The sequence below is a fragment of the Myotis daubentonii genome, chromosome 1 (assembly GCF_963259705.1).
Source record: "Myotis daubentonii chromosome 1, mMyoDau2.1, whole genome shotgun sequence".
NCBI classification, from domain to species: domain Eukaryota; kingdom Metazoa; phylum Chordata; class Mammalia; order Chiroptera; family Vespertilionidae; genus Myotis; species Myotis daubentonii.
This window is the reverse complement of record NC_081840.1, coordinates 39,370,215-39,388,953: the sequence shown is the minus strand read 5'-3', so window position 1 is coordinate 39,388,953 and position 18,739 is coordinate 39,370,215. Positions and strand designations below refer to the sequence as shown.

The 18,739-nt window shown below is 37.3% G+C and overlaps 1 protein-coding gene across 2 annotated transcripts in view; it reads right to left on the bottom strand.

Moving 5' to 3' along the window:
* Positions 1-18,739, bottom strand: part of ERO1A (endoplasmic reticulum oxidoreductase 1 alpha) — a 43,428-nt gene that overhangs the window by 20,140 nt on the left and 4,549 nt on the right. The window contains exons 2-7 of one of the 2 annotated variants that reach the window (XM_059695885.1): positions 10,246-10,365; positions 9,368-9,451; positions 3,250-3,288; positions 1,541-1,617; positions 1,346-1,419; positions 1-114 (exon numbers count right to left, since the gene is read on the bottom strand). The exon at positions 1-114 is cut by the window's left edge and continues 3 nt beyond it. In XM_059695885.1, the coding sequence (XP_059551868.1) occupies positions 1-114; positions 1,346-1,419; positions 1,541-1,617; positions 3,250-3,288; positions 9,368-9,451; positions 10,246-10,365 (508 nt within the window). The remainder of the gene's footprint in view (positions 115-1,345; positions 1,420-1,540; positions 1,618-3,249; positions 3,289-9,367; positions 9,452-10,245; positions 10,366-18,739) is intronic. The other variant, XM_059695877.1, reaches the window with a different exon arrangement.

Below are 18,739 nucleotides of genomic sequence, written 5' to 3'. Positions count from 1 at the left end.
AGTTTTCTTCATAGATGACATTCCATATCCTCCAAGCATCTGGTCCCTTGTAACCCGTGTAGCGCTCAGGATTAAGGAGCAAATCTACGTACTCAGCATCAGGAGACTGTATGTCTATAAAATAAAAGTTTCTATTGAAACTTTCTTCTTTACAGTTATCTTTTAAAAGCTAGTATAGAAGTATTCCATTGATTCTAAGGCATCACAGATGTGTCAATGCCTCAGGGATGTAAAAACAACTTTTCAGGAGAAAGATAAATACTTTATTTCTTAAAGTATTACAAAGAGTATTGCACATGTTTCCTTTTTCCCCCCCTTGACATTCCCCCGGCTTCCCCCACCCCCAGTGTCTTGTGTCCATTAGTTATTCTCATATGCGTGCATACAAGTCCCTCGGTTGATCTCCTACCCACCCCCCCAACCCTCCCCAGGGTTCCCACTGTAGTTTGACATTCTGCTCAATGCTGCTCTGCCTGTGTCCATTTTTGTTCATCAGTCTATAATGGTCCTTATTATCCATAAATGAGTGAGTTCATGTGGTATTTTTCTCAGCTTCCCAGGGGCCGTCTCAGTCTCACAGGGGCGGTCCCAGCCTCATCGGGGCTGTCCCAGCCTCACATGGGCCGTCTAAACCTCACATGGGCCAGAGTTTCCTTTGTAAACGTTTTTATTGTGGTAAAATATATATGACATAAAATTTACTATTCTAAACATGGTTAAGTGTACAACTCAGTGGTATTACATACACAATGTTGTGCAACCACCATCACTGTTTCCGACCTTTTCTATGACCCCAAACAGAAACTCTATAACCATTAAGCAATAACTCCCCACCTCCCTTCCCTCCAGCCCTTGGTAAACTCTAATCTACTTTCTGTCTCTATGTGATAAGTTACCTAATCTAGATATTTCATACAAATGGAATCATACAATACTTGCCCTTTTCTGTCTGGCTTATTTCATTTAGCATTATGTTCTGAACGTTAATTCACACTGTAGCATGTATCAGAACTTTATTTCTTTTTATGGCAAACAGTATTTCATTGTATGTCGGTACTACACTTTCTTTATACTGCACATTCATCCATTCATGGAAACTTTTCCCAGCTCTTGGTTATTGTGAATAATGCTGCTATAAACGTAGGTGTAAAAATATGTTTCCCTGTAGTCAGTCTTTGTAGGTGTTTGCTTAGGAGTTGAATTGTCAAGTCATATGGTAACTCTAGGTTTACTTTTTGAGAAAATGCCAAACCATTAGAAAATGAATTTATAAAAGTCATTTTTAAAGAATTATTTTTTTCTTGGGTACAATCTTAAACAAAATGCACACTATAAAAGGTTTTACCATCAGCTTCACAGAAGTTGTCTGAGGAATCATCATGCTTGGTCCACTGAAGAACGGCCTTCTGCGTTTCCTCACTTCAAACAAAGATAACAGTGTTATTCTTTCTTTAAAGTTAACATTTCACCCCCCGGGGGGGTGGGGGGGGACAAAACATAAAATGCTGCTGCTGCCAAAAATAAAAAATAAAAATCAAACCTCAGAGACTCATCCACAGCTCCAAGTCGTTCAGCCTGTTCACATTCTTCAATGAGATTATTGCCTTCTTCAGAATACTGAAATGAAAAGGGGGAATAAATAGAATACAACTTTACTGCATTTTTAAACGTTTAAAAAAGAATTTTTTAACACATTGGCTATGACTTCACTCTGTATGTAAACAAGAAAACATGGGATTGAAATAAGCAAAATCAGTTTAGAATCTGTAATAAATAAGTAAATAGAGGGAAAAGATACAAGTCTCTCATACTGAAGAATTCCAGACAACTTATATCCTCAAGGAGATGAAGCACTCCGTAAATGTGGGCTGTGCATAGTGGTGACTTCCTTCCAAAGAATACAGTACGAAAAGGGTAAGAATAAATCTATGGTGGAGAAAGCTGACAAAACTACCTCAACCAGGTGATCAAGGTCAACTTTAATAGAAAGAAGTCATATTGACAATATGTGACATGATGTGACGTGACGTGGCAAGACGTTATGTGATGTACATGAGGAAAATGGCACTTTACTTCTGTGGTCTTCCTCCCAAAAACAACCCCACTCTGAGCATGAGAAAAACATGAGACAAATCCCAACTGGGGGACATTCTACAAATGCCTGACTAGTACACCTTAAAAGTATCTTATCAAAAACAAGGGAAGGCTGAGAATGAGTCCCAGCAAAGAGGAACCTAAGAGATACGACCCCTAACTGTCACTTGCTATCTTGGATGGCATCCTGAAACACAGAAGGACATTAGGGGGAAACCAAGGAAATCTGAATAAAACGTGGACTTTAGATGGTAATAAAGTATCAATATTGGTTCACTAATTGTAATAAATGTATCATACAAATGTAAGATGTTAATCACAGAGGAAACTAAATGTGGAGTACATGGAAACTCTGTACCATCTTCATAATTTTTTCTATAAATCTAAAAGTATTATGGCCCTGACCGGTTTGGATCAGTGGATAGAGCGTCAGCCTGCAGACTGAAGGGTCCCAAGTTCGGTTCCGGTCAAGGGCATGTACCTTGGTTGCGGGCACATTCCCAGTAGGGGGTGTGCAGGAGGCAGCTAATCGATGCTTCTCTCTCATTGATGTTTCTAACTCTCTATCCCTCTCCCTTCCTCTCTGTAAAAAGTCAATAAAGTATATTTAAAAAAATAAAAATAAAAATAAATAAAAGTATAGTGAAATTAAAAATTTATTTAAAGAGAGAGAGACATAAGAGACACATCAACCAAATGCAATGTATGAAATATATTTGAATCCTGTTTCAAACAAGCTATTAAGATACTTATGAAACAACTAAAGAAATTCAAAGCCTAACTGTGGTTATATTTTTTAAGTATATTTTAATCTTAGGGATGTATATAAAGTATTTGTAAACAAAATGATTTACCTGATACTGGTTTTAAGTACTTGGGAGAATAAGGTGGGATGTACAGATGAAACAAGATTAACCACACATTGGTAACTGCTGAAGCTCTGTGATGGGTACATGGTGTGGGTTTGTTTCCTCTACTTTAATTTTTCTTTCATGCTTTGCATAACAAAGGGTTGAACAAAAGAACTGGAGTCATTGAGTACAAATAACTCTCATGGGGTTTCACTATGAAGGGGAGCAGAGAAGTGGGGTAGTAGCTGGTAGGGGAAATGAGTCTTTGTTAAGATATTGGACACATTAATCAATATATACATACCTTGTAGCTTGCAGACTTAATTCCATCAGGAACTTCATCCTGAAAAAGAAAAAAAATGCTTTTACATGACATTTATCCTACTGATAAAGTATTTTAAATTTCCATGACTTATGAGAAAAATTCATGAAACAAATTATTGAAGTTAACATTTTTTAACTGAGAACAGTTAGGCAGTTATAACATTATTTTCTGTTAGTAAATAAAAATTCAACAACAAATTATTCTATGGATTGCTGATATATATTTCAGCATGGAAATGTAAAAATAGTCACTTATTATTCAATGTGATGCTCAAATTGTCCACATTTGGCCACTAGGGGACCCACTTATGCTTACTTGATATTTGCACCTGTGTCTTTTGATATTACCCCAGTTATTTTTGTTGTTGTTGTTTAATTTATCTTTATTGTTGAAAGTATTGCAGATGTCCCCTTTTTTTTCCCCATTGAACCCCTCCACCCTGCACTGGCCCCTCCCAGGCCTTCACCACACTATTGTGTGTGTCCATGGGCTATGCATAGATGCATCTAAATTCCCCCGTTAATCTCTCCCCACCCACCCCCTCTACCCCAGTAATCTTTAACAGCATTTTTTATTTCTGTTATGACAAGATACTCCAAGTTCATCTTGTATATTTCTTGTTCCAGTCTTGGAATTGCTTGTGGTGTTTTTTTTGTTTGGTTGGTTGTTTGGTTGGTTTTGTTTTAAGAAGGCTTCGTTCTTTTCAGAGCAAAATAGAACCATTTTTTAGTCAAGCATTGGCCACTTACCAACTACAGGGCCTATCTGCCTATCATCAAAGTGATGCTGTGAGTACAGATAATGAGGTACATGGGAGAACTCTGTAAATTGCAGGCCCAATGCTAAATATATCCCTGAATTAGAGTTTGCTCAAAGGGGAGGACCCACACAGAGACATGCACTTTATCATGTACCCTTCAGACTCTGAACTAGGTCAACATGTGTTCTTTTTCTATGCCCAGGTATTTAGATGGTTTCTAATTTTTTCATATAATAAATCATGCCAACTTTATAGGCCAATTTCAACAGAATTGACATCTCTACAAAATTCAGTACTGCTTTACAATCATCTTTGAACATTTGTTTGATTATTTTAGTCAGTGAAATTCCTAGTGGAATTGCTAGGTCCCGGATATGTACTTTTTAATGTGTTTGATACATTTGCCAAATTGATCTCGAAAAGACTTCACCGCTGGAGTGCTTATTTCTTAACACTGGCTGTTGTTACTCTTTTTCGCCTGGGCCACTAAGTAATGGAGGAGAAAGAACCATGTTTTGATTCACTGTAATGGAAGTAACCAGTGTTTCAGCTTACAGAGAGGGTCCAGCCTCTATGGTGAGACCACCAGCCACATTCAAATATTCTCTGGAATCAGGAGTGTGAATCAAAGGGTATGCATTTTAAAAGACCACGTTTGACGAAGAGAGTTTCAACTTTTATTATTTTTCTATCTCCTGCTGGGTCCCAGAGTATAACCTGAACCAAGTCTAAATTGAACTGAAAAAGGAAACTGGTGTTGGTTCCCTGTTTAGCCCAAAAAGGTGTTAACAAAACAGCAGCAGACCATGTAAAGTGGTGAGTTAACTGTATTTAACCTTGTACATCAGGTTAAGAAAGAATTTTTAAGTGTTTTAGGTGCGGTAACTACATTGTGTTCATAATGTAATGTTCTTATTTTAAAGATGCAGACTGAAGTAGAATAGATGTCAAAATATCAGTCATGTGCAATATAAATTCTAGCTATGAAAGCTGATTATTCAGCCTGGAGCAAGTGTATCAAAGTATTTGAAATGATCTCTAATCACTCTTTGGTTCTGACAGAATGGGCCCTATTTTAGGAACTGTTGGAACTGAGCCCAGCTTGTCCTAAGGGAAATATGAATGGCTCATTGCCTCACTGCCACTTACAGTGGAGTTTCTCATGTCTCCCTCCTCTGCTCTGCCTTCCCCTCTGCTCCCACGGTGTGTACATGTTCAGTACATCTACTATTGGGCTATCACACTTGCATTACAACTGTCACTTAGTGTTTGTCTCCCCTACTAAACCATAGCTCTTCATGGTAAAAGCTCATCTTATATGTCCAGTTTGTGGCACACAGTAGACCCTCAAAAAATATTCACTACTGAACCAAATTACATTACATTGCTAAGCGATATTCCTTTACCAGTTTTTTCTCCATCTCCTTTCTCATCTTCCTCCCCACTCCTCATAACACTGCCAGTTACCTTTCCAAAATCTTGGGTCTAATCATGGCATTACACACACACACACACACACACACACACACACACACACACACCCCTGATATGTGCATAATTATAATCTAACTGGAGGCCCGGTTCACAAAATTCTTGCACAGGTAGGGTCCCTAGGCCTGGCCAGCGATCAGGGCCAATCAGGGCCTTCCTTCCCCCAGCTGCCAGCTGCTGGCTGGGGCCTTCTTTCGCTCTGCTCTCCCTTCCCCCCTGTGGTCAGCGCACGTCATAGCGAGTGGTTGAACTCCTGGTCAGTCGAACTCCCAAGGGGGCAATTTGCATATTAACCTTTTATTATATAGGATCATATCTTTAGGTGGATAAGCATCATCTAATTATCTAAAAGCCGACTCTCCATTATGAAACCAGTTCAAGAAAAAAACAAACTACTGGCATGAAAGGCACTCTGTCCCATTCTGCAAAAGGTGAAACAACTAGTTTCTGTCTCAGTTTCTCAGTACAAATTGCTAACTTCCACCTGATGCTTTCTTAGCATTTCTATGTGTTCAAGTCAAGTAATAGACATCTGTCTTTTAGCATTTCTAAAATGCTAAAATTGGTTATCTCTACATTTTACAGTAAAATAGGTCCCATCCTCAGTCAGTCCATCTGGGAATCAATAAGCTATTACTTGATCCTAAGTATCTCTCAGGTTTCCTGCCCCCTCCTGTCTTCTTAAGGTGGCATCCCCTAGCTCAATCCTTCATTAACAATAATCAGAAATAATTGCTACTTTAAGATGAGATCAAATTTGTAATAATTGTAAAACTATGTGCTTGTTCTAAGGTTATTAATAGGCCATTTAGTAAGGAAATTCAGCATGAAAAATAATATCCCATTTAATGTACAAGTATAATGAAATGCCTTTATTAAGTATCTGCCATATTTTTGCATTTTAATAAGTCATATAAATAAGTTATTGGTCAATTTGCATTTTCCCAACATTTTTTATATTACTAAATATAAATTCTAAACTTATGAAGTAAAATGAAACATTTAAATTAATAATATGACTTTAATGATAAACTCATGCTTTAATCATAGTAACACAAGGTGTTTCATAAGTTAATCCTTGAATTTTCAAAAGCTGTACCTATAAGGATTAATATAACTAAAAGCATGCTTCTCATTCATCTAGTGGTAAAATACTAGTAAATAATCTTATATTTACCTTAATTCCACATGCTAGATAGGTCAATTTGGCAATATTTACAAAAATAAAAATTAACTGCTCAAAACTACACGAGTCCTAGCTGGTTTGATTCAATGGATAGAGTGTTGGCCTATGGACTGAAGGATCCTGGGTTTGATTCTGGTCAAGGGCACATACCTGGGTTGTGGCTCTATCCCCAGTAGGGGGCGAGCAGAAAGCAGCCGATCAATGATTCTCTCTCATCATTGATGTTTCTATCTCTCTCTCTCCCTCTCCCTTCCTCTCTGAAATCAATAAAAATATATTTTAAAGAAACTACACTAGTACTTCACACCCACTAAGATGGCTATTATAAAAAAAAAAAAAAAAAAAAAAAAACAGGAAAAAGCATGTGTTAAGGAGGATGTGGAGAAACTAAAACCCCTGTGCATTGCTAGTGGGAATGTAAAATGGTACAGCCATAGTGGAAGACAGCATGGTGTGCCTCAAAAATTAAACACAGATCCAGCAATACTAAATGATCTAGCAATTCTACGTCTGGGTATATATACCCCAAAAAATTGAAAGTAGAGACTCAAGCAGACATTTGTACACCCACGTCCATAACAGTATTATTCACACTAACTAAAAAGTAGAAACAATCCAAAAGTCAATCAACAAGTGAATGGATAAACAAAATGTCGTATACACACACTAGGGAATCCAATTCAGATTTAAAAAGGAATAAAATCTACCCTGGCTGGTGTGGCTAAGTGGTTACAGCATCGGCCTGCACACTGAAAGGTCATGGGTTCAATTCTCAGTCGGGGTACGCGTGGGAAGCAATCAGTCAACAGTCCATGTGTCCCTCTCACATTGATATTTCTCTCTCTCCCTCTCTCTCTCTCTCTCTCTTCCTCTCTCCCCCACTTCTCCCCCTGCCCTACCCCATACGCACTCTCTTAAAAAAAAAAAAAATAATGGAAAAAATATCCTCAGTGAGGATTAACAAAAAACAAAAAAAAGGAATAAAATACATGCTGCAATGTAGATAAACCTTGAAAAACATATGCTAAGTGAAATAAACCAGACACAAAAGGACAAATATTGTAATGATTCCCCTTATACGAGGGACCGAGAATAGTCAAATTCATAGAGAAAGAAAGTGGAATAGTGATTGCCAGAGGAGTGGGGAATGAGAAAGTATTGTTTAATGAGTATGGCATTTTAGTTTGGGAAGATGAAAAAGCTCTGGGGATGGGAGATGGTGATAGTTGCACAACAATGTAGTATTTAATGTCAATGAATTATACACTTAAAAATGATTAAAATACTAAAATTATGTTTATGTATATTTTACCATGATGAAAAAGTAAAAATATAAACTTTAATTCTTTTTTTTTAATATATTTTATTGATTTTTTTACAGAGAGGAAGGGAGAAGGAGAGGGATAGTGAGTTAGAAACATCGATGAAAGAGAAACATCGATTCAGATGCCTCTTGCACGCCCCCTACTGGGGATGTGCCCACAACCCAGGTACATGCCCTTGACTGGAATCGAACGTGGGACCCTTGAGTCCGCAAGCCGACACTTTATCCGCTGAGCCAAACCAGCTAGGGCTAAACTTTTATTCTTTTTAAAAATATATTTTTATTGATTTCAGAGAAAGGAAGGGAGAGAGAGATAGAAACATCAATGATGAGAGAGAATCATTGATTGGCTGTCTCCTACACACCCCACACTGGGAATGGAGCCCACAACCCAGGCATGTACCCTGACCGGGAATCGAACCCTGACCTATTGGTTCATTGGTCGACACTCAACCGAAGAGCCACACCAGCTGGGCAAAAAGGTATACTTTAAAGGAAAAAAAAAACTTCATTGAAAAGCATGAAATTCTCTGCTTTCAGAGTAGAATACTTCAAATTGTAATGCTCTGAGAAATCCTTCATAAAACCAGGTATTTTCTCCAACTCCTCCCACCCAAGGAAATACAAGGAAAATAATACACCCACAAAAAAGGGAGAAGGATTTGGTTTATACATTGATTACCTTCATTTTATTATACTATAAACATAACTTTGTTCAGGTAAGATATAAGAAGGAAAAACTATTAAGCCAAAAAAACTACAGATGCTCCTTGACTTATAACGGGTTATACCCCGATAAACCCATTATAAGTCATAAGTTGAAAACACAGTAAATCCAATGAATTTAATACACCTAATCTCATAGCTGAGCTTGGCCTACCTTAAATGTGCTCAGAGCACTTACATTAGCCTATGGTTGGGCAAAAGCATCTCACTGCCACTGCCCAGCATCTCGAGAGACTGTCATGCCAAATAAAGTAGCCCAGCAAAAGATCAAAATTCTCATTACAGTTTCCACTAAATGCAGCTTTCACACCACCCTAAAGTCAGAAAGCCATAAATTAAACCATCGATTGAGTTGGGGACCATTTGTATTAATCTCACTAATACGTAAGAGGATTAGATTAACCACAAAGTTTTAATTCTATTATTATAAAGGCAGTATAATTCAAAGTGTTTAATATTTGTAAGTTTAGGTTTTTAATATGTAAATATTACACATTATATTTAGCCTAAGGATTAAAATATCATTTTAGTTATATTTGCCCCTTTCAAAAAGCTGTAATTATTTGAAAAAAAGATGATAACAGTTCTTAAATATTTACACGGTTCTTACAGATTGACAAGGCTTGACGGCACAGTCTCTTCTTCCACACTGGCTGATATCTTTCCAGAAAGGGCAGGGCCTCTTCAGGTTTACCTTGTAAAATAACAATAGAAAACATTTCAAAACAATCTCTAAAAACAGAAAAAGTTTGGAATTAACACATGTTGAATTGTGGTGCTATAACCTGATCGTGTTATTGGCTACAATTATTCTATTGCTTTCACTTATCAGGTGTCAAGTTCCAATGTTGACATAAAGGTGTAGCTGCTAATAAGTAAATTGGTAGACTTAGAAATTCACAGACTGTGACTAAACAAACACTGAGCAGATGGCATCTAGGAGCCAAAGTAGCTCAGATCACCACTACTCAACTCACATTCTTTTAAAGCAAGTAACAGTTAACATGGCAGAATCATTAGACAACTGTGAACTTAAACTATAACTATATAATCCAATGATCAGGTTTTCTAAACTCTTTCAGTAGATATCTCAAGATAAAGTATGATGAGCGACTTGTTAATATAATACAGGTCAAAATAAAGCTATGCTTCTCAAAAATATTTCATTTACTTACATTAAGTAATTGGAATAAATCTGATGTTCTAGAAAATTGTGAACTCACAATTTTGATTACAATACACATACTAGTTTCTTTTCTGACTTCAGTTTAACCTACTAGTTTCTAACTCGTGTAAAACTCAGTTATTAAAATTAAAAGTATGCAATGGGTAGTCTCAGAACCACGTTATTCACTCTTGTGAACTGAATTTTCCTAATATGTCCTCGATCAATTTCAAGCACTAGCTACAATTTTGGAGCCCAGCAATGCCTAAGAAAATGTAATTATCCATTTAAACTTTAAGTATTCTTATACAAAATTAAAATACCTTGTAATATCTAAAGTAGTCACTTTCAAGAAGTTTTTGTAGTCTTGGGAAAAGCCTGTAGTTATTAAATTTATCAATGGTTTCAACATCACAGGTACAATCATCCAAGTAACCACTGACCTGTTACAAAGAAAATGAAATATTAAATCAAAATGTCTTAGATGCAACAGAGTTCTTTTTCCTCACCTCGTTATGATGAAAGTCTTCTACTCAACCAACCTTTATCCTCCCTCCTCCCCATAATTTTCTGAGATCGGATAGAACAATAATCGAGTAATGCTATTGCTCTTACTATGGATCTAGAGCAGTGATGGCGAACCTATGACACGCGTGTCAGAGGTGACACGCAAACTCATTTTTTTGGTTGATTTTTCTTTGTTAAATGGCATTTAAATATATAAAATAAATATCAAAAATATGTCTTTTTTTTACTATGGTTGAAAATATCCAAAAATTGCTATATGTGACACGGCACCAGAGTTAAGTTAGGGTTTTTCAAAATGCTGACACGCCGAGCTCAAAAGGTTCACCATCACTGACCTAGAGGAATACTGTGGATACTTTTTGTAGGGTGTACTGAGCTCATAACTGTTAGGATGAACTACCTCTAATCTCTCCTTATTGTTATAAGCCTTTTCCCATAGCATGGGGCAGATGGCCAGTCGTGCCTGCAGAAGCAAGATAAGAACTCTCTGCTTGACAGACCTGTGCACTCTCCTCCCTTGCCTCCCTTGACCCACTTGTGCCCTCCCCTCCCCTTGACCAACTCATGCACCCACATCCTGACCCTCTACTGCATACTTCTACCCTATATAAGAGAACCTCACCACCCCCTCGGGGCTGACACCAACACCCTGGTCTCAGCCCGCTGTGAGAGAATGCAATAAAATTTCTTACACTCTCACGTGTGTTGGCCTGGCTCCTGTCAGCATAGACCTAACAATAGCAACACATATACACCCCAAGATTTGGTCCCCTGCAGCCACCTGGTAGCCCTGCCCGCCAGGCCTGACCAGGGGTGGGTTACACAAAGATAGATACTCAAAGATACATCTGACCCAAACCAGATCACAGTCCCTTCTCCAGGAATCTGGAATTGAGACCATGATGTCTCTCCCTAGACAGTAAGCAAGTAACCCAGACCATATTCCATCATGTGAATTGAGAAGCACATGACCAGTTAGCAGAGAAAGGGAAGATTTTAAAACATACACAGAACTAGAGACAGGAGATAGAAAACATATGCTACCTGGACTCCAGAGGGTTTCCCCACTTCTACCGTCTTTCCTGAAGCCCAGCTGCATTGGCACCCATGGCTTTTCTGGAACTCTATGTACTTATAATTCCTTTTTCTCTGTCTTTCCCTTATTTTAGTTTCCCACAGGATTTGTAGGTTAGAGACAAGATGGGTGAAGAGATAATGAATTTGTAAGACAAACAATAATCTCATATATATATATATATACTAGAAGCCCGGCACATGAAATTCATACACTGGTAGTGTCCCAAGCAGCTGCCAGCTGGGTACTCCCTCCCTTCCCCCGGCCAGCCCCGCCCCCTGGTCGAACTCCAGGACAAACTCCTGCTCAAGGGGACAATTTTATATAGGAAAAGGCTAAGTGATCTACCTTCCACTATCTGACCATCTGACCGACCGACCAGCTGGTACATATAACACACTCTGGCAATTTAAAAATAAACTTTGATTTGCACATGCACAATACATATAAAGCTCTCACTGGCACCAAGAAGATTTTGACACGCATAATTATTATTAATGGGAGATTCCACAACATTATGTATTTAATAATTCTTCATGGAGAAAATGCCAAAAGGGCAGCTGTTTGCTGTGAGCTTTAGAGAACCAGACAATATTATCTTAGACTTTTGCTTTTGCATGTAAAAGGTGAGATAAGTTTTGCTGATCTGAGAACTGTAGGAGGTGTAATTTATGATATTTTTCATGAAGCTGCTAAACATAGAGGATTATTAATCAATGACAGTATCTGGAAAGATGTGACTGATAATGCGATTATCCTTAATATGCCCAAACAACTACGGCAATTTTTTGCATTTATATGCGTACTTGGATGTCCTTCTGATGCAGACAAATTATGGGATGAGAATAAATCTCATTTTATTGAAGATTTTTGTTGGAAAGTACACCAAAGAGAAGGTGCCTGGGTGAACTGTGAAATGCATGTTCTTAATGAAATTCAAGAAGTACTCACATTGCATGGAATGAAATGTTCAGATTTCAAACTTCTGGACTATCCTTTATTAACGAATACAAATACATGTGATGAATTGTATGAGTGACAACAGGCAGAGGTTTTGATCAGTTCTCTGAACGATGGAACAGTTGGCAGCCTTTCAGACCGTAACTTCAGCCATCGAAGATCAAACTGTACACCCCAAATGCTTTTTCTTGAATGGTCCAAGCGGTAGTGGAAAAACATATCTTTATAAAGTTTTAATACATTATATTAGAGTTTGTGGTGGTACTGTTTTACCCATAGCATCTATAGGAATTGCTGCAAATTTACTTCTCAGTGAAAGAACCTTTCTTTCCCAATATAAATTACCAATTTCATTAAATGAAACTTCAATTTCTAGACTCAAAGAGTGAAGTTGCTAAAACCATTAAAAAGGCCCAACTTCTCATTATTGATGAATGCACCATGGCACCCAGTCATGCTATAAACGCCACAGACAGATTACTAAGAGAAATTATGAATTTGAATATTGCATTTGGTGGGAAAGTTCTCCTTCTCAGAGGGGATTTTTGACAATGTCTCAGTATTGTACTGCATGCTATGCTATCAGCCATAGTACAAATGAGTTTCAAGTACTGTAATGTTTGGGGATGTTTCAGACAGTTGTCTCTTACAACAAATATGAGATCAGAGGATTCTGCTTATAGCAAATGGTTAGTAAAACTTGGAGATGGCAAACTTGATAGCAGTTTTCATTTAGGAATGGATATTATTGAAATCCCCCATGAAATGATTTATAAGGGACCTATTATTGAAGCTACCTTTGGGAATAATATATCTATAGATAATATTAAAAATATATCTAAAATATATATGTTCTAAATATATTTAATTTGATTCTTTGTTCTGAAAATGAACACGTTCATAAATTAAATGAAGAAATTTTGGATATACTCGATGGAGATTTTCACACATATTTGAGTGATGATTCCATCCATTCAATGGATGATGCCAAAAAGAAAAATTTTCTCATCGAATTTCTTAATAGTATTACTTCTTCAGGAATGCCGTGTCATAAATTAAAATTGAAAGTAGGTGCAATCATCATGTTACTGAGAAATCTTAATAGTAAATGGTCTTTGTAATGGTATAAGATTTATTATCAAAAGATTGTGACCTAACATAATTGAAGCTAAAGTATTAACAGGATCTGCGGAAGGAAATGTTGTTCTGATTCCAAGAATTGATTTGTCCCCATCTGACACTGGCCTCCCATTTAAATTAATTTGAAGACAGTTTCCCGTGATGCCAGCATCTACTATGACTATTAATAAGTCACAAGGACAAACTCTAGACAGAGTAGGAATATTCCTACCTGAACCCGTCTTCAGACATGGTCAGTTATATGTTGCTTTCTCTCAAGTTCGAAGAGCAGGTGATGTTAAAGTTAAAGATGTAAATACCTCATCACAAGGGAAATTAGTCAAGAACTCTGAAAGTGTTTTTACTCTTTTTTAAAATATATTTTTATTGACTTCAGAGAGGAAGGGAGGATAGAGAGATAGAAACATCAATGATGAGAGAGAATCATTGATCGGCCGCCTTCCGCACACACCCCCACTGGGGATGGAGCCCCATAACCCAGGCATGTGCCCTTGGCTGGAATCAAACTTGGGACCCTTCAGTCCACAGGATGATGCTCTATCCACTGCACCAAACCAGTTAGTGCTGTTTTTACTCTTAATGTGGTATACAGGGAGATATTAGAATAGGTTTAATCAATTTATCAGTCATTGTTTTTATCGATGTTGTTTTTATATCATATTTTTGTTGTTTTTATTTCATTTCTTTGTTGTTGTTATATCATGTTGTTACTGTTTATTTATTAATCAATTTATATATTATTTTCATGTACATTTTACTAATTTTCTTTCATCTCTGACACTTCTATTATAGAGAAAGAGCGAATAGCGATATTAAAATATTTATCCTAATTAATTTCCTTCCAATGTACACAAATCCATGCACTGGGCCACTAGTTTATTATTAGGATCTAACAACCCTCAAATACGGGGCTGTGATAATTTCTGTAGGTTTGAAATGGTGCTTAGAAATTACTTCTCATTAGCAACACTGAGATAGCAAATTGCCTGCAAAGCCAATCCTGATCTTCAAATGCTTAATTAAAACTGATGTCTTAGCTGTATTTACTAAATCAAAGTATTAAATGTACAATGGGAAGTCGTATTAGAGTCAGACAGCGTTACCAGATGTGAAAATAAAATTCTTAGATATTTATTTGGGGCTAGGTAAACACCTAACAAAATTAACATTGCTTTAAGGAAGTAACAAATACAACATGATTGTTTAGAAGTACAGTAACTAGAAAAAAATTTTAATATACAGCATGCTGCAGAAAAGAGACCCTGTCCAGCCAGAGTGGCTCAGTTGGTTGAGCAACATCTGGTGCACCAAGAGGTTGTAAGCACATGCCCAGGGCAGGGGGGTTCTGGTTTGATCCCTAGTAGGGGAGCATACAAGAGGCAATCTATAGATGTTTCTCTCTCACATTCATGGTTAGTTTGTTTTTTATCTTTCTCCCTTCCTCTCTCCAAGCATGCCCTCAGATGAGAATTAAAAAAAAAAGAGAGAGATCCTTATCATACTTTGGGTTAAATATTTACATTATAAACCACTTTTGATTATATTTTAGGGAAATGCCAACAAAAATTTTTTTTAATCTAATGGTGAGGAAGCAAATAATACTTTACTGAAATACTGAATTTAGATGTTTTCTTTTGGGATATATAAAATCCTATACTACCTTTTAATTTTAGAACATCACAAAACAATAATGAAAAATTTTCACCTAAGAGATAAGAAGACTTAAATGACTATACACCAATAGTGAACTTACAGAAAGAGAGACTAAAAAAGCAATCCCATTTACCATCACACCAAAAAAATTAAGATACTTAGGAATAAACTTAAAGAGGTAAAAGTCCTCTACTCAGAAAACTACAGGATGTTAAAAAAAAGAGATAGAGGAAGACATAAACAGATGGAAGAACATACCATGTTCATGCATTGGTAGAATCAACATCATTAAAATGCCCATACTACCCAAAGCAATCTATAAATTCAATGCACTTCCCATTAAAATACCAACAGCATATTTCACAGACCTAGAATGAACTCTCCAAAAAAATTCATCTGGAATAAAAAAAAAAGGCCCCAAATAGCTGCAGCGATCCTGAGAAAGAAGGACAAAGTAGGTGGGATCTCAATACCTGATATCAAGCTGTATAACAGAGCCACTGTTCTCAAAACTGCCTGGTACTGGCACAAAAACAGACATATAGATCAATGGAATAGAATAGAGAATCCAGAAATCGACCCGAACCAATACGCTCAATTAATATTTGACAAAGGAGGCAAGAATATACAATAGAGTCAAGATAGTCTCTTCAATAAATGGTGTTGGGAAAATTGGACAGATACATGTAAAAAAGTGAAACTAGACCACCAACTTACACCATACACAAAAATAAACTCAAAATGGATAAAGGACTTAAATGTAAGACGGGAAACCATAAAAATACTAGAGGAATCCAAAGGCAACAAAATCTCAGAGATATGCCAAAGCAATTTCTTCACTGATACAGCTCCTAGGGCATTGGAAACTAAAGAGAAAATAAACAAATGGGACTACATCAAAATAAAAAGCTTCTGCACAGCAAAAGAAACCATCAACAAAACAACAAGAAAGCCCACTGCATGGAAGAACATATTTGCCAATGTTATCACCGATAAGGGTTTAATCGCCAACATTTACAGGGAGCTCATACAATTTAACAAAAGGAAGATGAACAATCCAATCAAAAAATGGGCAAAGGACCTAAATAGACACTTTTCAAAAGAGGATATTCAGAAAGCCAAGAGACATATGAAAACATGCTCAAAGTCACTAATCATTCGAGAGATGCAAATCAAAACAACAATGAGGTATCATCTCACACCTGTCAGAATGGCTATCATCAACAAATCAACAAACAACAAGTGCTAGAGAGGATGTGGAGAAAAAGGAACACTCGTGCACTGCTGGTGGGAATGCAGACCGGTATAGCCACTATGGAAGACAGTATGGAGTTTCCTCAAAAAGTTAAAAATGGAACTCCCATTTGACCCAGTGATCCCACTTCTACTAATATATCCCAAGAAACCAGAAACACTAATGAGAAAGGATATATGCACCCCTATGTTCATAGCAGCACAATTCACCATAGCTAAGATCTGGAAACAGCCTAAGTGCCCATCAGCAGATGAATGGATTAGAAAACTGTGGTACATCTACACAATGGAATACTATGCTGCTGTAAAAAAGAAGGAATTCTTACCATTTGCAACAGCATGGATGGAACTGGAGAGCATTATGCTAAGTGAAATAAGCTAGTCAATGAAAGAAAAATACCACATGATCTCACTCATTTATGGATAATAAAGACCATTATAAACAGATGAACAAAAATAGATACAGAGGCAGAGCAGCATCGAACAGACTGTCAAACTACAGCAGGAAGGCTGGGGAGGGTTGGGGGGTTAAGAGATCAACCAAAGGACTTGTATGCATGCATATAAGCATAACGAATGGACATAAGACACTGGGGGGTAGGGGAGGCCGGGTGAATACCAAGGGGGGAGAGGAAACATATGTAATACTCTTTGTAATACTTTAAGCAATAAAACAAAATTTTTAAAAAAAGAATACTTGAATGATGACAGCAATATTCAAGAGTTAAGATTTTTTTTACCTTGCCTAGTCTTATTTGTTTTATTTTTTTTTATTTTTATTTTTTTAAATATATTTTATTTTTTTTAATATATTTTATTGATTTTTTACAGAGAGGAAGGGAGAGAGATAGAGAGTTAGAAACATCGATGAGAGAGAAACATCGATCAGCTGCCTCCTGCACATCCCCCACTGGGGATATGCCCGCAACCCAGGTACATGCCCTTGACCGGAATCGAACCCGGGACCCTTCAGTCCGCAGGCCGACGCTCTATCCACTGAGCCAAACCGGTTTCGGCATAGTCTTATTTGTTTTAGACTAAAATTCAGTTTCTAGAAATCTGATCTACATATTTGTCACTGTAATAACTATTTTCATTCATATGTGAATATGCCCTTGTTTTCTGTTAAAAGTTCTTTGAGCATACAAAAACCTCAGAGTCCCAATTCTGGGTATCAACAAAACAAAAGTGCTGCTAACCTAGATGATTTTATTTTTCACACCTTTCTTTTGAGTCTTAAAAGCAGACTTCTAAAGGACATGAAATAGCTACTGTTTCTCCCGTTGGATACTGCGGGAGGCCAAAGCATAACAAGCATTTGCATAAAAGTGCAAAAGAGACATAGGAAGGCCAATGGACATTGATTCCAGCTGGAATCAACACAAGATTGCTCCTGCTATGATTGCGATGGCTGGAGGCAATTTCCTGACCTGATACTCCTTACATTGTTTACCAAACTTTACCTTTGATCTGCCTGTATGCATTGCTAAAGGGCAAGTGTGTATTCAAAGTGAATAAAAGTGGGCAGAACCCAGACTTCATGAGCCTTTTCATGAAAGAGGTTTCCACCTGGCCCCCAGTGCCTTCAAAATTCATATTTCTTGTATAGTATACTCATTGTGTTGTCAACCCTCCTGCAAGTCATCCTGAACTCCCATGAAGGTCGCGGCAGGATATAAAATATTATACAAAGAATAACTGGCACAAAGACTACAAAGGCCAAAGGGACAGATGCCAGATAGAGACATTAAGTCACAAAAAGAAACAAACACATAAAATACTTGAGAGAAAGGGTTTGAAACAATCCATTTGTCCTCCTGAGGAATTCATTTTAAGACAAAGTCTATCTTCAACACTCAAGCCTACCAGTAAGCATCGCCTCTTTTGAGAAGCTGCCCCTGGGGTACCACTCACCCCTAGTTGGGTTAACCACCCCTCCCATGTGCTCCCACGACAGTCCACATACTCTTCTCCGTGATAATCACTTCACTGTATTGAATTTGTCTATTTCACTCCCACCCACTACAGTTTAAAATCCCTGAGAGTGAAATCATGTTTGTTCTTCTTCATGTGAACTTAGTACTGCGGAACTTCTAGAATGCACACAGTAGATGATCAGTAACTATTTGTGGAATGGGTGAGTGAATGAATGAAGGACCACTGTGCACTGTCGCTCTCGCTGCAGATGAGCACTGCACTGCCTAATT